Source organism: Stegodyphus dumicola, chromosome X2 (genome assembly GCF_044657685.1).
Source record: "Stegodyphus dumicola isolate Sdum_Otavi_A_Nest chromosome X2, ASM4465768v1".
NCBI classification, from domain to species: Eukaryota; Metazoa; Arthropoda; class Arachnida; order Araneae; family Eresidae; genus Stegodyphus; species Stegodyphus dumicola.
Genome location: NC_140781.1, coordinates 124,174,758 through 124,197,234, shown reverse-complemented (window position 1 = coordinate 124,197,234; position 22,477 = coordinate 124,174,758). Strand labels below are relative to the sequence as shown.

At 33.8% G+C, this 22,477-nt stretch overlaps 2 protein-coding genes across 3 annotated transcripts in view; one reads left to right on the top strand and one right to left on the bottom strand.

Moving 5' to 3' along the window:
- Nucleotides 1-634: 634 nt before the first annotated feature.
- Nucleotides 635-22,477, bottom strand: part of LOC118196769 (muscle-specific protein 20-like) — a 64,731-nt gene continuing 42,888 nt past the window's right edge. For both annotated transcript variants that reach the window (XM_085809368.1, XM_085809367.1), the window contains exons 3-4: nucleotides 19,112-19,316; nucleotides 635-929 (exon numbers count right to left, since the gene is read on the bottom strand). In XM_085809368.1, coding sequence (XP_085665494.1) covers nucleotides 750-929; nucleotides 19,112-19,316 — 385 coding nt within the window. In that variant the 3' untranslated portion in view covers nucleotides 635-749. The remainder of the gene's footprint in view (nucleotides 930-19,111; nucleotides 19,317-22,477) is intronic.
- Nucleotides 16,442-22,477, top strand: part of LOC118186380 (organic cation transporter protein-like) — a 237,290-nt gene continuing 231,254 nt past the window's right edge. The window contains exon 1 of the mRNA XM_085809366.1: nucleotides 16,442-16,598. The gene's annotated coding sequence lies outside the window, so the exon portion shown is untranslated. The remainder of the gene's footprint in view (nucleotides 16,599-22,477) is intronic.

Here is a 22,477-nt window from a genome sequence, read left to right as displayed (position 1 = left end):
AAAGCAAATGTGAATTGTGCTAAATTTAATGAAAGCCAAATTTGCTGAAGGAAATACGGTTTTATAACGTATAAAAATGTCCTTGATGAATTAGAAATGAGTGAAACTGCTTCTAACGTATTTTCTAATATTGATTAAGTAATAAACAGTTTTTATCCAAAAATTTAAAATAAAACAAAGCTGTGTTAAAGACTTTTTATATAATATTTTTTTGTTACAGCATGTGAGTTTAAATATAAAAGAGCTGGGTAAGTAGCAAGCCTAGTGTGATATATATAACAAAAATGTAAGCATTTTTGTTATATATATCACGTTTATAGTTGAATTAAGATTCATCCTCAATTTGAGTCGCTATAGATTTTCAATTTCGCTGTAGATTTCGTTAAGATTCTTGAAAATTGCGAAATCGGAGTTTAACTGTGTTGAGTTTAGAGGAACTGAAATTGATAAAAGATGAAGTTGGAAATTCATTTCTTCTAAGCATTCAGTTCAAAGTAGTGTTATATTTCATTACCCTGTTCTTTCTTTAAAATCACAGATATCCTACTTAGGGACTCGAACAGAGGTTAAATAAACTTGGCTTATTTAACCTCTGTTCAGTAACTTTTTAATTTTTGATATGAAAGATAACAAATTTTCACGATTACAAAAATTTATTTTCTATGAACATTAAGAAGAAGAAGGAAAAAAAAAAAAAACTAAAATGATTTTTACAAATGTCAGAATTTGATTCGTTGGAATTCGGGAAATTACATGTGCCTTGTATTTCCAAAATTAATTCCACTTTGATTGGCGCCTTTGTTCGTTCCATATTGCAGATTAATGATGGTTTCGCCGGCTCGAAGTTGTTCTTCCGTAAACTCTCTTTCATTCTTTTCAGATGGCTTCGGTCCCAAGAAAGGTCCAGGAAATTCTGGGTGTAGGTAGCACTAAAAAGGAAGATAATAATTAAAGCTGTGAACTATTACAATTTAAATTAAATTAACAGAACTTATTCTCAACAACAGTACAATGTATGATAATATAATGTGTCATCATGCAATTGTTTGTAATTAGTATCTTGGCTATTCTGAAGTAAAAGTGTACAAGGGGGGAAATACAGTTTACTGAAATATAAATAACTTCGCAAAAAATTTTGATTTTTTAAGGCAGAGTGCGTAGACTGGGACTTGAACACATCTTTTATCATTTATTCGTATTCGATGCTCATTTTGAGATTCGAAGAGTCCAAGTGGCAGTTAGGTTTTGATTGCCATGGTTTCTATATATATATACCAAGTATAATGGAAACTGGAATTTCCCAAAATATGCAGTTCATGGCTGGGTCAAAGAATAGTGAATGATAGCTTTCGATATTCTATTGTACATCAGCATTTGAGCATTTGATCTTTTGGGTACAGATTCCTTAATTTTCGCGTACCACATAGTTAAAGAGTGGAAGTCCTTGATATCCTAGCGTACATTTGACATTTAATTCTTCTATGCACAGGTTTCGTGATTTCTGTGGATTCTCATTTTCGTTCCGTACAACATTCGTGCTGATATTTTATGCTTTATTTTATACTAATTTTAAATAAAGCTTAAACTTGAAGTGCTAAATGTTAATGCCAAAAATATGCACATTTGCTAGTAACAGTTCTAGATACAAAGAGGATACTTTTAGATACTTCTGTTCTAGATACAACATCTTCTAAACATACTCGTGGGAGAAAGGTTAATTAGTTACATACATTATAAATTATTATTAATTACGTTATTGAAATTTTCTCTGAGAAAACAAATCAAGTTTTTGGATAAGGTAAGACATACAACTAATCATAACAAAATATTTTCTTGTCTTTTGAAAAATTTTGTCATTTCATTATTAAAGGATTTAATTTATAAAACAACTTCTGAGCGAGAATTCTGCATTAGTAAACATTTTTGACGTAAAGTATGTTTAAATTACTTCACATATCACTAAAAACTTTTTTAAAGAAAAATATGCTTCTTTAATTAAAAATGGAAAATAATTTGTTATTATTTTTTGTCAGTTTTCTCAAAATGTTTTTTGAAATGACATGGTAAAATTATCTCTGTATTAAACGAATATACATATTTCACAGCATTTTTATTTCCAAAACTGAATTTTTATTAAATGTAGGTATTTTCAATAAATGTTTTAATTATTTGAAAATCTAATTTCTCCAAATCAATTTTTATTAGGTATTTTTAACAAAGTAATCTTTTGTAGTTAAAATGTAAATCTTAGTAAAAATATTTGCTAAAGCTCACAATACAAATATGCTTGCACACCAGTTAGCTAAATTAATATATGTCTTCTGGAAAAATTGTGTATATAGAATTGTTTTGAGCTTGGACTCGGACTTGGTGTTTGGGGGACAATTCGACTCGACCCTCTTACTTTCAAAACAGTGAATCTTTTATAATCTAGTTTTGAGCTAAAATAGCTAATGATTATAGTTCTGAGAGGGTGGAAAAGGGAAGTGGCAGCTGTTGATGACAAAAAGGCCATGTTATGGGGGGGGGAATGCTTTGATTTGTTTTTTCATGTAACTTATTGATTTTATTCAAAATATCTTCCAGAATAGTTTCCGTCATCTAAGCTTTCTTTCTACTGATAGCTAATTAATGCTGGTGATCTTAAAGTAGAGGGATTCCTTTCTCTTTCCAAAAATAAAATAAAAGAACTTATTGCTTCAAAATTAATTGCTAACTTTCAGATATTCTTAATGGCAAAGAAGTCTGTGAGAAATTTGATGTCTTTAATGAAATTGCATTAAGTAAAAGTGTTTAGAAAAGTAATCACTTCAAGAACGAACTGCGGTTCGTGTGTGATAACAATCATAATAAATTAAACGCAGCGAGACGCAAGGCATGACTGATGATACTACCGCCAAAGAAAATATCTTCGGAATGATTTTTTTTAATCACTTTCGGAAAAGTGTGAAATGAAAATGAAAACAAACAAACAAACAACAACCACAACCGAAAAAAAAAAAAAATAGCTTTAATGCGTACAAGAGTTAGAATCGTATTTTATTATGTTTTTCCTAGCAGTTCTCCGTATCTATTTGAGTAAATATGATTAAAAATGTCGATGTGCCCGCTAATTGCAAGATTTTCTGTGATATTAGATTTCTTCCTGATGAAGGAGAAAATTGCTGCTGAAGTTTATCGCACATCGTGTCATGCCCAAAGAAAAAACTGCATAAATGATAGTGCTGAGCGTAAATGATATCAGAAAAAAGGATCATTAGATTCCCAATAATGAGTAAAGATCGACAGTATGTGGCGAATGGCGAGTTTTGTTTAGTTATGCTTTGGATTGCCTGAATGAATGGCAAATTACTTGATAAAGGCCTACAAGAACTGGTAGCGGGTTTTTGACAAATATTTTAATCGGAAAGACAACTAGATGCAGAAATATCTTTTCTGCATTTGCTTTATTATTACCAAACAGTTCACAATTTGATTAAAAAAAGAGCTTTTGTAGAAATCTTTAAACATTTAATACGTCGCAAAGTTTAGACGGTAATGATGAAGATAACACATAGTATGCTAGTAGCAGAGCGTAAGTTTAAATCAATAAAGCGAAGCACATGCTAAGCAAAAAATTTAAAAGAATGTGAGGGAAATGGAGAAGCTTTTGTTGATAGCGAACATTGAGCAAATAAGAGTGATCAAGAATTTTTTTTACAACTTGGATATTTGTTTGTTTCAAAACTTTCACAAAAAAAAAAAAAAAAAAAAAAAAACGAAAACAAACTAATGACTTTGATTAATTAACGTTAGATTTCTTAATTTAAAATTTTAACTGTGCGCCGAAATTTTTTAATTCATATTCTTACCTTATTCATGTAATCCTTATCTGTTTACATTATTTAGCCCGAACTTTATCGATCAAAAGGATTTTAATCTACTTATTGTATTATTTTCATATGGTAACTGCACATCTCATTCGTTCACTTCTTTAGTTATTTCCTTATGTATGAGATACTAATAATTTTTAAATTTCTAACATATTTTGCAGCCTTGTAATTTTCTGCGTGCGTTTAACCTTCATGTAATTTTTATTTAGCTTCTTATATTATTCAAGACATGTTTAGACATGGTGTGGTGTATTTAATTATGTGTGTGTGTATGTGTGTATTTAATTATGGCAAAGCACACTAGGGCTATCTGCCTAAAGGGAGGGATGCCTTCGTGGAGGACTTTCTAAGGGAAACTGGCTCGTATACACGTTACACATGGGGAAAACCACGAAAACACCCATGCAGCCAGCCCGTTCGCGGGATTCGAACCTCGGACCGAACTACCAGTGTTCAGCGACTTTACCGCTCGGCCGCTGGTGGGCCTATATTATTCAAGAAGTATTCTGTTAAAATATGTAAGAGAAAGGTTAAGAAATAACAATGGATATTAAAATAAAAATGGCATCAAACTGAAATACTAAAAATGAGTTAACTGAGCTTCATTTGTAGAAAAGGAATATCTTAAAGCCATGTGCGAGAAATGAACAGTTACGCAGGAAATTGTAACAGAAAAGTTAACAGTTATAAGAAAATTAAAGGTACGAGGACAATTATGAACATTCGAAATATGTAAGTAACTGTATTAACTTTAAGCAAGAAAATAACTAAAGAAGTATGCGAATGAGATGTGCAGTTACAATGAAAACTAATATGACAAGTAGTTAAAAGAATTTGCTTTAAAATTGTAAAATGCAATCTAGATAATGTAAATAGAGGAGAATTAAATGAATAAAATAAGAATATCAGTTAACAATTTGAGCGGAAACTTACACATATAAATTTAAAAATGTCATAATATGCAAAGAAAATACGAAGTTATACAAATAAAAAGAAACTTAAGCAAAATAATAGAACAAATCAAATTCATATGAATGAAATGAACCATTAAAGTTGTAAACCCTATAAAGATGTCAAGGAAATTCTTAAAATAAGTAGAATGTAATATACGAGGGCTATCCAGAAAGTAGATTACGTTTTGGAATAAAAAAATAAACAAAGTATAGGAAACAAATTTTATTATATACAGATGAAAGCCACACTCAAATACTACTTTTCTACATAGTCACCATACAAATTAAGGCATTTATCGTAGCGATGTACGAGCTTGGAAATTCCTTCGTTGAAAAATTCGGCCGCCTGCGCCTTCAAACCACTTCGTTACCTCTTCTTGCCTTCCATCTTGCACAAAACTTGTGGTAACCAAGCTTTTTGCTGATGATTTCGTGCAACAAACTTCGCGAAATTTGTGGAAAACTCAAAGAAAGTTCCGTTATTGTGAAATTTCGATTTTCACGGACTTTAGCATCGACTTTTTCGAGAAGTTCGGCGGTCACTATGCTGGGTCTCCCACTTCGATCTTCGTCGTGAACATTGGTTCGGCCATTTTGAAATCTTATGACCCACTGACGCACTCCACCTTCAGTGATAATGTTGTCCCCATACACTTCACGAAGCTGCCGATAGATTTCTATCGGTTTACAGTTTTTTGCAGTCAGAAACCTTATTACTGAGCGCACCTCGCAGGATTTTCAATTAACGCAGACATTTCAAACCGTCACAGTATCTGAACGGAGCACAGCACGAACCTCTCACTAGCACGGCTAGATGCAGACTGAGCTGCGCAACGCTCTGACCCCAAGATGGCCGCGCTAGCCCCGCCCCTAGCGGACACAGACGGAAACGTAATCTACTTCCTGGATGGCCCTCGTATAATAGAAGAAAAATGAGTATTAACAATTCCAGAATTATCAAAGAAATTAAATATAAAGAAAAATATTACAAGTTGCAGCAACTTAAAATGTAAATATCTTAAAAATTATTCAAGATGGGAATTCTGGAGTACCCACATGTGCACATTTATGCGCATATTTATAAAGGTAATTACCGCCAAAATTAACTAAAACATGTCATCTTTAACAAACAGGACATCAACTTACCAACCAAAATTTCTTACGTCACTTGCTTTATCATCCTCTTATCAATTAACTTCCACTGCAACTCAGAAAGTGAATTCGCCCACAGGTCATTGTGCTTTGCGCCCTCCTTCCCGTGCATAATACTTTCCTTATTTACTTTTTAATAAATGTAATGTGAATTATATGGATTTATGATACATAGTTTGAAGTTATTAAATTAAAGGAAATTAAAAAGATATGGATTCCTGTTAGTATATGAAGCTAAAACTTTAATAACTGACAGTCCTTTCTCCTACTGATGTATTTAGAACTGGCAATTGATCCAAAGTTTTCTATTTAAAAAATAATGCCACCTTCATGGAATGATGAGAAGAACTTTGGCATTTAAGTCTATGTAATCTTGTAGAATCATCAGGTTTATTTTACAGCAGGAAACACCAAAAGTCAACGGGCCCTCTCTGGGATTCGAACTCCGCACCTCCCGATTGCTAGACGAACGCGGGCACGCGGTAAGGAAGGAAAAAAATTCCTTATCTTTCTTCCATTTAACCCTTTCGTGGGCCGTGGGAAGATTACTTCCCACCTACATGTTCCTGGGAAATACACCTGTGGGAAGCGCAAAACCCACTATAATATATTGGCTTTGCTATTATAACGTTGGGATCTCTAATTCTCCCTTCAGTATTGTGCTGCCATCTGTGTTCAATCGATTGAAAACAGAATTACAACATTTATTTTAAAAGTTCGAACGCGTTGTATGAGATCTGTTCCACTGAGACACCTGCTTTGATTGACATTTGCATTGCTATACGATTCTGCTTCAAATGTAAGTAAGCATTGTTTTTATTATAATAACGTTTTCTTATTTTGTATATTTCTGCAGTAACTATCTAATATTGAATAATAAATAATGGGTGAAAAGTGAAAATGCTATTGCATCATGTATAAAAGCCACGTGCAATAGGTATGTTGGAAAAATTAGAATATTTTTGAAAATATCATTCAATTCTACTGAGAAAAAAAAAAGGATTATTTTGGCATGATTTTTACTGAGGAAATTTTACAGAATATTGTTGACGAAACAAATTCATGTGCAAAGCAGACTAAGAAAAGGAAGAGATTGGGTCATACCACAAAAGACATTATCCTGAACTAGAAAGAAATCACATTAGAAAAATTGAAAGCATGGGTAGGTATGCATATACTCATGGGTATACATCAATTGCCTGAACTGAAAAACTGGTGTAGCACAGACCCTATTCTCAATGTTCAATCAGTAGCAAGAATAATAATCGCAAAGAGGTTCAAAAAATAACTGAGACTTTACATGTAAACGATAACAGTACAAATCCATGTGGGCAATTTGCGTATGATAAACTCCTAAAGTCAGGCATCCTCTCACAGCTCGACGATTCCATACCTAAAGTCTACGAACCTTCGTCAACATTATGAATAGATGAATGTATGATAGCTTTCAAAGGGAGAACTTCATTGAAGCAGTATATGCCAATGAAGCCTATAAAAAGAGGTTACAAGGTGTGGTGTTTAGCAGACTCTAAGACTGGATATATTCAAAAATTTGAAATTTATTGTGGAAAAGAAACTTCTGATAATAAGGATAAAATATTGAGCTTAGGGGAAACAGTAATAACTAAACTAAACGGAAGATGTGAAACAGACAGGTCATCTTATAGCCTATGATAACTATTTGACATCTTTTAGGCTTGCAAAAAAGTCTACTTATAAATGGTCTATTTTCTGTGGGGACTGTGAGGCCGCAAACGAAGGCTAATAACAAACTACAAAGAGGGAAATCAGTGTTCCTAACTAAGGAAGAAGTTGCTGCAATAAAGTGGATGGACAAAAAGGCTGTTACATTGTTGACTACTGCACATAATTCAGCGGTTATTACATCTGTAAATCGTACAAAAAGGATGGTACTAAAACAGAAGTACCTTTCCCTAAAGCTGTTGCCGTATATAACGATATCATGGTAGGGATTGATTGTTTCGATCAAAGAAAAGAAAGGTACCAAATACGAAGATCTGTAGAATGGTGGCATCGTATTTTTTTTTTTTTTTTCTTATTGATCTTGGCATCGTAAATAGTTTTATACTGTGGCAAGGAAACAAGAGAAACAAGTTTAGACCAGCTAACATTCTGTATAGCATTAGCTCGTCAACTAATAGACGGATATTCCTCAAAAAAAGAAAGGCCGTTCTGCTAGCTTCCAAGCAAAAAGGTGCTCAGTTCCGAATGATGTACGCTTAGTCAGTGTGGGAAATCATATGCCAAAGATGGTTTCGAACTATAGACAATATAAGAAATGTAGCACAAAGGCACAAGAAAAGAGGACCCGCTATATGTGTGCAGTATCTGAAGTACACTTGTGCATTGCAACATGTTTCTCATCTTTTCACGGCAAATAATCGCCTTTAAATTGAACTTTCTCTATGACCATAAAAGGTCCCTTGGGAAGTATACTTCCCACCCCTAAAATTTAAATGTAAACAAAAAATTTGGCAAAATAAAATATATTTCCTTAAATGCTATTGTTTAATTGATAACAAAACATAAAAAAACGGAAGAAATACAAAAGAGAAATAAATGGCCCACGAAAGGGTTAAAGCGCGACTAGAGAAGCGGGGGACCGGTCACCAAATCCAGATGGTGACGAATTATCGTTCACAGTGTTTTAGTTCAGGCGCCATCTGTAGACTGATTAGATGTTTATCAAAGCAAGCAACGTGAGAAATGCCCTAGTCGGATTCGAACTTCGGAATTCCCGACTGCCAACCAGATGTGCTTCCAATTACATCGCGAAGACAAATGATTTAAAAAAAAAAAAAGAAAAATTTCCCACAGTCTGACCTGGAACACACTTCTCAAAATCGATTAAACCTGACTGTAGGATTCGGCTAAAATACTGTTCATGAATTAAAGTTAAAGACTAAGCGGATAGATAACGTGAAATCACTAAAAAGGATAAGGGTTTCAGTGAAACAGAACGGGCTAGAAATGCTCGCAATATGCTTCGATTTGTTTTTTTTAAATGTTTAAAAATGCGATGTTTAAAAATATATGGATATTGTCACTTTCATATTCTTTACCATTATAAGCTGCCATATTATAAATGTTAATAGGTATTTTAAGTCGAATCTCTGTTAAATGATTTTTGCCCTTCCCGTACGGTTTACGTTACGTTTTGAATAAATATTAGTTAGTTTGTTTATTGCAATCCCAAAGCAGGCGAAAGCTACATGAGAAAAGAATGTCTTCGGGGAAGAACTTATAAGGGAAGCTAATCTCCACTTGCGTTATACACGGAGGAAAACATGAAATCCATCCAATATGCCAGTTTGTTTTCCAGTAATCGAACACGGTCGAACTATTGATTTTCAATGGTCTTATCTACTAGACCACAGCTATGCTTTGTAATTTTGCATTCCATATAAGGGAGACTACACTATTACTTACACTGATAGTTCTGCAAGAAAATAAATATCGTATTTTAAAGATAATCCTGGAGCCAATACTGTGCTTACAGAATTAGGAGACTATAGCTTAATAGGTACAGAAACATTTGTGTTACGTAATGCCGTCATTAAACTTCGGAAGATATCCACGAGACAGTTTTATGAATAACTTTATTGAATGAACACGAGACTATTAATGTTTTAATGACGCAAGTTTTATGTATCCTTTTTTGGTGGATGGCATCAGTTTTCGGCGTTGCCATGCACGTTCTGATCCGTGTTGGCCTAGTGATAGAAGTGTTCTATGAATTTAATGTTGATATGGATTGAATTGAATTATATATATTGTTTTTGTGTTTTGCTTATTGAATAATATCCCAGTTCCTGCTTTACTTCAAGAAACATGTGCAGAATTCAAGTAGATAAGATTTATTTCTTTTTCTAGAAATATTGAAATTGTAAACAGATATTCTAATAGTAGACTCACTGTGTCTAATTATTATTAAGGTTTATATACGTATACTAAGAACCTGTGCAGAACAACTGTTGACGGGTAGTCTCGGTGTAGTTCTGATATTTTTTGATAATATTTTCGTTACAAGTGGCGTCCGCGACAGGACGCAGTGAGGTTTCTGTTAGAATTATTTTGTTGAATGGTATTTTGTGAAGTAAAGCTAGTTTCATTTATCGTTTTATTATGAATCCTTTAACTGCAAAACGCGGAGGATTGCGTTCTTCTTTTACCAAGGCTGTTAATGTTTTGAAAAGCGAAATTGGTGAGGATGATTTTTCAGCAGATATAATTAAAGATAAATTTACAAAGTTGCAAATGTTACAGAAAGATATTGAGGAACTTAACGAGCAGATTTTGAATTTTATAATTTCGACTGATGTGACGCCAACGCCTGAAAAAGTTTAACGATAAAATGGAAAGCTGGAATATTTATAATTATGAATTTGTCGCAAAGTAGTGTTTTTAGTAATTCACTTCGTAATACTAGATCGTTAAAGCTTCCGAAAATAGAGCTTAAGAAGTTCGATGGAGAATTATTGAACTGGCTTCTGTTTTGGTCTCAGTTCGTAAAAATACACGAGGACCCTGATTTGCACGAAAGTGACAAATTTAAGTATCTTGTGCAAAGCATGAAACAAGGGACGCGCGCTAGAGACTTTATTGACAGTTACCCAATGTCTGCGAAAAATTATTCAAAAGCTATTAGTGCTCTTAAGGAACGTTTTGGGAATCATGATTTATTAATTGAGGTATACGTGAAAGAGCTTGTGAAGTTGATTGTAACGAATGTTAAGACAGGCAGTAGTGAAAAATTGCCATTGCCGCAATTATTTGATAAGATTGAAGCACAACTAAGAGCTCTCGAATCCTTAGATATTAAAACGGAAAGCAATGCTTGTTGGTTATATCCCACGGTAGAATCATGCCTCTCGGAGGAAGTCCTCAGAGCCTGGCAAAGAAGTCCGCTTTTTGGAGAAGTAAGGGAAAGTCAGAATATTTCTCGCCTAACTAAGTTGATGAAATTTTTAAGATGCGAAGTGGAAGGGGAGGAAAGACTTAAGTTAGCGCGGAGTGGATTTGAAAGTTTTGGGCAAAAAGACAAGTATTGCAATAAATCGAAAAGGGAATTAAAAGGCAAATTTAAATCTAAACAGTTAACGAATGTCCCTACGGCGGCAGGTTTCCTTACGACGAAAGATAATAACTGTATTTTTTGCGATAAACTACATGATAGTAAGGACTGTTTCGAAGCACGCTCTCTGTCATTAGATGAGAAAAAGAAAAAAATTAGGTTTAAGAGGTGTTGCCTAAAGTGCCTTTCGCCTGGACATGTTGCTAAGTCGTGTAAACAGTTTGTACGTTGCTATGTGTGTGGTAAGGCTCACACAGTTTCTCTCTGCCCGAATCTGCAGACACAGAAAACGCAGGAAAAGGCAACAGAGCCAGAGACCGTTCAGACAACTACGGAGGGACAGATGTGTTCCACTGAGGTAGCTCTCATGACAATTAAAGTCAATGTGTTAGGAAAATCAGGCACGAGAGAAGTACGAGCGCTTCTCGAGTGCGGATCACAAAAATCATACATTTTGAAGTCTACGGTACAGGAATTAGGAATTCCCATTGCCGAGGAAACTGTAGCTCACACGCTTTTTGGAGGGTTTAAAATTGAACCGAAGGTACATAAAAAGTATCGGATCAAGCTACGCTCTCTCAATCCTTATATGAGAAAAGAAATGGAATTTGTGTTTTTGGATCAAGAAGCTATATGTGGAAATATAGCACGCGTACCTAAGGGCTCTATTTTAAAAGAACTTAAGTGTAAAAAGATATGGCTTTTAGACATAGGAACAGGTTGCCCGAAGATAGAGATGCTAATCGGCAGTGACATTTACAGTTCAATTCTTACAGGGATAGTAAAACAGCTTGATGGAGGTTTGACTGCAATTGACACTACATTAGGATGGACTGTTTGTGGTCCACTTAAGGAGCATTCCGAACCACAAAGTAGTGGTATATCTACTCTGAATGTAAGTCTGACGTTTCGGGACCTAAACGTATCCGATCTTTGGAACTCAGAGACACAAGAATTTCAGATTCCAGCAGTAATTCTACAAAGAACTCGGAAGAAGATATTGTTTGGGAACAGTTTTTAGGCTCCTTAGGTAAAAATGAAGAGGAGAGATACTATGTTGGTCTACCCTGGTTAGAACATAACATAGATTTACCATCTAACCGCGATATTGCGGAAAAAAGGCTTCTCAGCACAACACAAAGACTTAAATCTTTCAATATATTTGAAGAGTACGATAAGGTTTTTAGAGAATGGCTTGCTGAAGGCGTGATAGAGGAAGTTCCGGTGTGCGATCTTAAGTCTAAAGGACATTATCTACCGCATCATCCTGTTATTAAACCGGATAGTCTTACCACCAAGGTACGGCCGGTATTTGACGCATCATGTAAATCTAAACGAGCACCTTCTCTTAATGACTGTTTGGTAAAGGGACCGAATTTGATCGAAGAAATACCTGCCTTATTATTAAGATTCAGAGAGAAACGCATAGGAATTACGGCTGATATAAGACGCGCATTCTTACAAATTGAACTTAAAAGAGGACAGAGATTTTTTAAGATTCCTTTGGTGGAAAAAAGATGATCTCATAAAGGTGTATCGTCTACAAAGGGTAGTTTTTGGTGTTAGATCCAGACCGTATCTTTTAGGTGCTGTCATTTCTTTCCATTTGTCTCGAGTGTCTGCGGAGCGAAATCACGTAGCAGAAAAGCTTCGAAATTCTTTTTATGTCGATAATTGTGTCACGTCTCTTGACACAGAGGAAGAGTTGAAGGATTTTGTGGATAAATCAATTAACATTTTGGCAGAAGCTAAGATGGACCTACGGATGTGGACATTCGGTCCTATAAACACGTTAATAAAATTTCGAGGAATGATAATTCGGAATCTCTTTCTGAGAATCAGATTTCAATCTTGGGTATTCTATGGGATAGAACGGATGATAGCCTTTCTATTCATATTAAGCCTGTACGAAATCTAGACAACCTGTCAAAAAGAGAGATTTTGTCCTTAACACAGGGGATTTTCGATCCGCTAGGGTTTTTAGCTTCTGTATTATTACCGGCTAAGTTATTGATTCAAGAAGTTTGGTCTATTAAAGCAGATTGGGATTCTTCACTGTCAGAAGAGGTCAAACAAAAATTTTTGAAATGGTACTGTGAATTACAGATCTTATCAGATTTGAAAATATCCCACAGAACAGGATATGGAAACAAACAAACTTGGACTTTGCACGTTTTTTGTGACTCGAGCCAGAAAGCTTACGCGACAGTGATTTTCTTACGTTGCGAAAACAATGGTGACACACATGTAAATTTTCTGATCGCAAAATCTCGTGTTGCACCTTTAAAAAAGATGACGTCTTGAACTTTTAGCTTGTGTTTTAGGAGTACATCTAGCGAAGTATGTTGTAGAGGCATTATCCTTAGACGAAACTGAAAAACATTACTGGTCTGATTCCACCACAGCTCTGTCATGTATCAAGCGCAATGATCAATGGGGAACTTTTGTAGAAAATCGTGTCAGAGAGATTTGTGCACTTTCAGAGGAAAATCAGTGGTCTTGCGTGCCAAGCCAGTTAAATCCAGCTGATATACCATCTCGTGGCTGTAACCCTCATCAAATTCTAAAGAATTCATGGTGGGGGGGGGGTCTTAACTGGTTAAAGAATCCGAAGGATAGTTGGCCACGCCTTGAAATTAAACCCAATGAAACATTAATTTCTTCCGAAATCAGAAAGAAAACTGTAGTATTAAATGTTAGTGTGAGTACTGATATATCTAAGTGGTATGAAAAATATTCTAAATTTTCAGCAATTGTAAGAATTTTAGCATGGGTTCTAAGATTTATTAGAAGCTGTCAGGCAAAATCTGTAAATAGAGCAAAATTCTTGTCTGCAGCCGAGTTAAAAGATTAAAAAAAAACACTTTGAGTCTACTAGTTCAACGTGAAAGCTTTTCTCAGACTGGATATGTAATAAATGGTCTTTCAGTCGTCAGAGATGAAATAGGACTGATAAGAGTGAAAACAAAGATTCTCGCAAGAGATGATGAATTTGGATTTAAATATCCAATTCTGCTTCCGTCAAAATATCATATTGTGCAAAGTCTAGTGATCGAATACCATAAAAAGAATTCTCATGCCGGTGCTCAAATGCTCATGTCAATGATTAGAGAAGAATATTGGATTATTTCAGCTAGACAAACAATTAGGTCAATAATCAAGAAATGCATTACCTGCAAGAGATTCACAACAAAGTCACCTTCAACCATACCTATTCATTTACATTTAGACAGAGTACGGGACGCTCGAACATTCGAAGTCACCGGAATTGACTTGTGTGGTCCCCTTATTCTTAGGAAAAGAACTAAAGCCTGGGTGGTGCTGTTTACATGCGCAGTCTACAGAGCAATACATTTGGAGATCGTGAGATCCTTAAGTGCAGATTGCTGTGCACTCGCGTTGAGAAGATTCATCGCTCGACGAGGCCGTCCGACAGTTATCTATAGTGACAACGGCACGAACTTTATCGGTGTCTCTTGTACATGGAACCAAATTGAGTGGCAAAAGATAGCTGCTCTTGAAACTCTAACTCCAATTAACTGGAAATTCATTCCCCCAACCGCAGCATGGTGGGGCGGTTGGTGGGAGAGACTAATTCGCATAGTGAAAAATCTACTTGTTCGAGTTCTTGGTAAGTCGTCTGTTACGTATGAGGAACTGCTCACAATTCTTTGCGACGCAGAAGCCACCGTTAATAACCGCCCGTTAACATAAATCTCCAACGATGCAGATGAGTTGAGGCCTCTAACACCATAGAACTTTTTCCAAGATGTAAAAGAGATTGGAACGGCTGATCTTGATCATTTGGATAGGAACAAACTGGTAAAGAGAGAACGTTATTGCCAAGAACTGCGTGAACAATTCAAACGCTCAAGAATACTTAGGTCAGTTGGTGCAAAAAGCTGGCACATCTGACAATCTCCGGAAAGAATACTTAGGTCATCTCCGGAAAGAATACTTAGGTCAGTTGGTGCAAAACGCTGGCACATCTGACAAAATTTTCAAAGTTGTAGAAGTGGTCGTTGTTGGTTCTGAAAACCAGAAGAGACTTAATTGGCCGCTTGCATTGATTGAAGAACTGTATCCAGGGTGAGACGGCCATGTGAGAGTCGTCAAAGTCAAAACTCCACTTGGTCAACTCATTCGTCCAGTCCAAAACATTTACCCTGAAGATGTTAATTCTTCTGGAGATCCCCTTATACAAGATCAGCATACTATTAATGACCCACCAGCAACATCACAGAATGACATTCCAATTCAGAATGATGTTTCAGCAGCTCCTCGGACGTCAAGAAGCGGCAGAGTTATCAAGATACCTAAGAGACTGGGCTTCGAACTTTGTTGATTTACCTCGAAGATGGCAAATCAAGGTGGGAGGATGTTACGTAATGCCGTCAATAAACTTCGGAAGATATTCACGAGACAGTTTTATGAATAACTTTATTGAATGAACACGAGACTATTAATGTTTTAATGACGCAAGTTTTATGTATCCTTTTTTTGTGGATGGCATCAGTTTTCGGCGTTGCCATGCACGTTCTGATCCGTGTTGGCTTAGTGATAGAAGTGTTCTATGAATTTAATGTTGATATGGATTGAATTGAATTATATATATTGTTTTTGTGTTCTGCTTATTGAATAATATCCTAGTTCCTGCTTTACTTCAAGAAACATGTGCAGAATTCAAGTAGATAAGATTTATTTCTTTTTCTAGAAATATTGAAATTGTAAACAGATATTCTAATAGTAGACTCACTGTGTCTAATTATTATTAAGGTTTATATACGTATATTAAGAACCTGTGCAGAACAACTGTTGACGGGTAGTCTCGGCGTAGTTCTGATATTTTTAGGCATTTTCGTTACAATTTGGGAGTATGAACATTTTTAACTCGTAAACGCTGCAAATTATGTTATAGAATGAATTTGTGTAACTTAGTAGTTCATCTGCCTAGGGAAGAATCCCTTTGATTTTAAAAGAAAACTGATTTGCATTCTTTTTAAAATGAAAATTTTTCTATTATACCCCCCGAAAAAAAAGCATCCTTACTCCGTATATGTTTGGTAGACAAAAACACCACATTGCTGTAGTCCTAGAGACGCGATGAGCATTACATTTTTTTTGCGATTATCATGATTAAAATATCACGTTTAATCTTCTGACAAAAAATAGTGATTGAGTGATAAATATTTACTTTTAGTTATTTAATTGAAGAGAAAATGTTATTGAAATTAGACAGAATTAAATGTCTAATGAAATCAAATACGAAACATATTACATGGAGGAAAAAAACTCATAGCAGTTTATCTTTCAGTACCTGTAAAAGTCTTTTACTGCAATTGTTAAATGTACGACGAGTCATGTTAATCTAGGTCATGACATCAGAGAGGACATCCTCACTTCAGTCTGTTAAGTAGACATGTAGTAGATGGCTGAATGATCAGTTACGATTTGAAGATGATTAAAATTTTAGATCCCAATCTCTTAGATGATATGAAATGTGCTGTTTATTCATGCGTGTAAGAGGTGAGTAGTTTCAGTGTTTATCTATAATCTATTTATTTCAAAATTAATTTTCTTAATATTATAAAATGAAAATACTTTTGTTCGTTTCGTTAATAGCTACGTGTTAAAAATTTAAGTAATGTCAGAAAAGAAACAATATGCGTATTCTTCGTAACGGTGAAGGATATTTAATTTCATTGCTGAGATTAAAATTACAGCTAGCACTAAGAACTGAAAATGAAATGAGTCGATTGCAATAGTTGAAAATAAAAAATGCTTTATATGAAATATGAGTTAACGCACATAATACTTTAATATATTAATACATTCTAGATCTTTTTTTTTTTCATTTTTAACTGCTGTGGTTTACTCAAATTTCATTTCTTATTGCTAACCGTAAGTAAAATTCAAAGTTTTTCTGATCCTTGAAATGGTTTTCAGTTTTACTTTATGTCACTATGAGTTACAAGAATTAACCACAAGGATTATACTCACTCGTTCATGTAATATATATTCGAATGAAAATGAAACAAAATAACTATTGAAATAAAATTATTCAATAATTTTCATTACCTATATTAGACCATTTATTATGCTGATACCAATTATAGAGAAATCGTATAAGTAAAATGCTTGATTTTTTGGTCGTTATGTTTCTTGTATGACTAAATTTTGTGTCCACAAATATATAATATTTTTATATACATTAAATTCTAACTTTTAGACTTTATATTGCACCGTGGTAAAATAAAAATAAAATATAGATTTCCAAATAGATGCCATCTATATTCTGCTTAGAGTTTATTTAGCTAATGGCTTTACTCTCTCCGTAGAACTCGTGGCTGAATGTTCTTTTTAAAACTGTCTCCCACTGAAAAGAATAATACAAATTGAACAAAGCTCCAAAATAATTTTTATATTGTAACCTATCCTGAGACAGGTTTATTTTAATATTTAATATGCCAGGAGATGTATAATTATTGCATAATGTAGTATTGGTAATTACAAAAATTGAGTGATATTTAAAAGAAAGAACATTCCTAAGAAAGAGATGTTTATAAATTTACAAAATAATTTTAATATTACACTAACTGCATTGTTGTCACGTTATTAAAACAATTTTTTTACGAACTGACTTAATAAATGTAAAAAATGATTTTATTAAAAAATAATTTTACATAAAAATAATTAAATGTCATGAAATAATGTTTAATTTTTAATGTAAAACAATGTGTTTAATGATTAATTGAGTGAAATTGATTAGGCTCATACACAGTGTGATTTTAAATAATATAAAATATTATTAAATTTTGCTGCATCTATAAAGCAGGATTTTCTTATTGTGGTGGAGAAAGAGGTTGTTATGTTGCATGGCATCTGTTTAGCTAATCACTGAAACTTTAAATCTAGTCTCACTTCACACCAGTTTACTAACGCTTAATAACTCGACATTACTCACATTACGTAAATACAGATAAGAAAATAAAGCCTGTATTTTAAATAAAAAGTTCTTTTCAAGCATGATTAAATATTAAACAAGTTCTCATCATAATCCTCATTTTGCGTGTTTACGCAAAGCTCAAATTAAGAGGATTTTTTCAAAACTTCAAGGCGTTAAAACCTTATTGAAGGAAAGCAGCTCTTGTTTTAACAATAAGGTCTATTGATACTTTACTTGTATATCATATCAAGGGTGATGGAAAAATAATATCACTTGCTTTGTCCAATATTTCCTTTCAAGAGACATTCCGAATCTCGCTTGAATCACTTAATAAGTTATATCGTTCAGGCATCAAATCAGTAAAATTATTTAGGCATTTCCTTTTTCTTTCAAAGCATTCTTATCTGTTTAGTTGGAATATAAGTTACTTTCCGTTATCTCAGCTGATAAAAACACGCAAAACTGCTAGTTTTGTCTAGGGTTGGATCTTGTACTGAATTCATACGAAATTTTGTGCACCTCCCCCCCTCGACGATTAGAGTTAATGCAAATCAGGTTTCTTTACAAAATCTTGTTGGAAAGCAAGCTCTAAAGACACATAAATCGCATGAACTTTAACGTCTATTAATTTGGCTTTTCTTTGAATCTTACATTACAAAAATGCTCATATTACTTGGAGGATGAGTGGAAGATGAATTTTGAAAATAAAATATTTTCAGGAGTTCAAGTTGATTTAGTAGTTAGAACTTGAATTTATTAACGACTTTTATAACCCTTTTTTGTATTTGTTGTCGTCGTAAACTAAAGAGATTTTCCAAGTTTTAAAGTATGCTGTTTTAAATTATGCCACAGTTTTTGGTTCGAATAAATTATCAGCTATTATTATTTATTTACTTGTAAGTGTTTTATTTTTGTGACGGTAATAACTCACCTTGATACTTAAATAACTTAAGCTAAGCCATTAAATTAAAATCATACGGACAATTAACGGAATTAATTTAGAGCTGTTACATACTAACATCCGAAGTTTGTCTCTCTCTCTCTCTTTTTTTTTTTTTTTTTTTTACTAAGCAAGAAACCATTTCTTACTTACCGCTCTGCCAAGTGCCATAATGCACTGCGTGACTTGGGGAATGTTTCGACGCTCCCAAAGATCAACCGTTTGAAACACATCAATCTCTGCAACGCCGTATTTTTTCGCAGCCTCTTGAAATTTATTTATATTTTCCATCATCTTGAATTGGCCGCCTGATGTGTTAATTTTTTTAATAATACCTGGTGAAAGTTGATTCATCAACCTGAAAGTATAAAAGTTTTCTAATGAAACTTTGCATAGCCCAAAGACGACAGTAGTTACAATAACAGTACTGGTACTTAACATGGAATTTTATATTAATCGAGATACTTCAGAATGAAGCAATTTATTCAAGGTTATTGTTAACTGAAACTTTAAAAATCATACTGCATGAAGGAAGTGTAAAGTTTTTATTGTATGATACAGATATATATGATAGCATACATAAGTATACATATAAGTATGATAGCTCTTTCTACTTGTTTTTGGTTTCACCTTACGTAGCAAAGGGATGAACATAAACTTTGGTCTTCAATAAATGCAGTGTTTTCATAACACCTTCAGTTTAGCATATGTTATCACATGCAGCGCTATGTTTTCTTCAAACTATTCTTCCCTCACTCGTAAATAAAACGTATGTCAGCATATTTCATAAATGAACAGTAATGCATTAGACAGCATAATCTATCATTTCGTCTACGGCCTCTAATATTAATTTGTTCCTTACCACAAGTCTCTTAAGATGCACTCCCTACAACACGCTTTTATACCGGTCACTCTAATATAGCCAGTATCTTTCCTATTGCATCTTGCACTAGCGTGCGAACGCCTTACCTTTCATGTTCTTGGGAACTCATGGCTTCATGGATGATGGTAAACATATAATGACAATTTAGTTAATAAAATGTATGGTTCAAAAATTGTCTTTGACTACACAGCGTTATTTTTTATGCAAAACAATTGCATTGCGCTATGCACATTTTATGTAAGTTGACGCATATGATGGTTCTTTTGCATAAAGAGTGAATCTGATAAAATCAAAAACCTTTTTTTACATCGGATAAAATATTAATTTTATCCAGTGGATTTATCAGCAGGTATCATATTCTGGATCAATATAAGACATTTCGAAGGTTAAAGAAAATGCCGAATGAGCATATTTTAGTTACAGCTTATGATTTTATATCAGGCTGATAAAAAGAAATCGAACAACATTTCGAAAAACTTTTCTAAATTAAATCTAGTGTCATCTCACTTTATGGGAAGCCCCTTCTTGATATTACATTTCTGCACTAATACCAGCGCTTATACTGTGAATGGGAAGTCTTTTAATTAATGTGTGTCTTGCAATACTTAATAATTCGGTTTGGATGAACGGGAGACGCTTCACATTGGTTTTTGATCTCAGAAATTAAAAAAAAAAAAAAAAAAAAAAAAAATGAGGATGCCAATAGTGGCAGAATGGATGAAATCCCTGGGTACTAGTAGTTCAATCAGTGCTCGAATCCTGGCGAACGTGCGGGCTGCTTGGACATTTTCATAGTTTGGGTTCCGCGTAAAGGCCCATCCACACGAGTACGCTCGAAACGTAGCTGACGAACGCGCTTTTACGTTACCAGCGTTCAAGTAGAAAGTCCTGCACGAAGGCAACCATTTTTAAGTAAATAATCTTGTGTACTTAGCCGTAATGAAAGATTTCAATCTAATCCATCCCTGCAGGAGCGAAAGCATGATTTTCTAGGGTTCCGGTTTCCAGGGATTTTCCGGTGAAGATGCTACATACTATTTAGAAATTTTAATCGGGTTCACCGCGTCCCAATTCATTTCGCCGAGTTACCGTTACACGATATTTTTTTAATAATATTTGCATATAATAAAAATACCAGTTTAATACTATTTAGTTATTTTTAACAGATGTTAAATAATACTAAAATATTAATTTAAATAAATATCGGCAGCATGTAGGAGTATACAAAACTTAATATTGTGTAGTATACTGCTGCAATTTCGAGTATGATCGCAACAGTTGCGGTTACAATTACATACTAACCTACATAAATTATATAAATTGATTGCATTAACATAAATTGATATTACATATACGGTTTCAATTATAATATTTTATATAATTATAAATGCATATATGATTACAAATACAATAGCCTATATTTAGATTATACATATGCAGTTACAATAACACATTTTAAATTTATTGGCTGTATTAGATAAGAGCGTCTAACAGTTTTAATGACACTATAGAACTATGAACTCCTTTTCATAGTAAAAACAGTTTTGACGAAAAGTTTTGCCATATTTTTTTTAAACAATTCTCAAATTTTCAGCGAAACATTTTAATGAGAATAAAGAAAATGCATCTTGAATGGGATACGTAATCCTAAAACTTATTTAATGAGATGATTTCCCACAACAGGCCTCACTATTTTCAGATTCCATGTTTCCACGTAGGTTCTGAAAACGTTCTGAAATGCTGTCAAGGTCTCTTACGCATGCAGTGAAATTATACCTGAAATTTCAGAATCTGTTGTCCGATAAAAAATTCTTTTATATCTTAAAATCATTTGTGTCAAGTTATTTTACTTTTAAATAATGCAATCAATCTATCGTTCTCTTTATTCATAGTTTTATCAGTTTAATGAGACCTAGTTTTTCATGAAGTTAAGGTTAACAAATATTAAACTCACATGCACCATTTTTAAATCACAGACATTAGTTTAATATAGAGGCTGTAATTATATAAAGCACTGGTTATCACTTGCTCGACGTTTTCATTCGCATAAAAAACAGTAATTACTTGACAGCTGACTTGCAATCCTAACTTTAATGCTTTAGATAATAAAAAATCGCAGAGACCCAACCATTGTCTTCGTAGAGTATATTCTGAAGTATTACTAGAATATTGTCACAAGTTTCTAACACCATAAGCTAGAAAGATAGAAGGCAGTTCATGCACATTAAAAATAAAAATGCTTAATTTGGGTAAGGGAATGAAAATCGTTTAGTTTACTTGTTGCAACTGATCATGACGTTCCTCACTGCTAAACCTTCTTTGATTTTTCCTTTACATGGATTCTGTATTTTATGCTCCTTCCGTAACTAATTACAATAATAAATTTTTATAATAGTATGTGATAAAGATTTTACTTCTAGCTAATTTACGTGTCCTTGGTTACCAGAACATTAGTAGTACGTTAGTAGTCCTTGGCTACTAGAACTACTAGAACAAGACTAGCGACTATTCGCTGGTCTTCTCACAACAATAAAGATAAGTCCAAAGAAGGGTTAAAATACCCTTTTATTCACTCACAGAAGTAATATATTCGGCCTCTTTCGGGCTTACAAGAAAGCCTCCATTTGAGTTTTAAC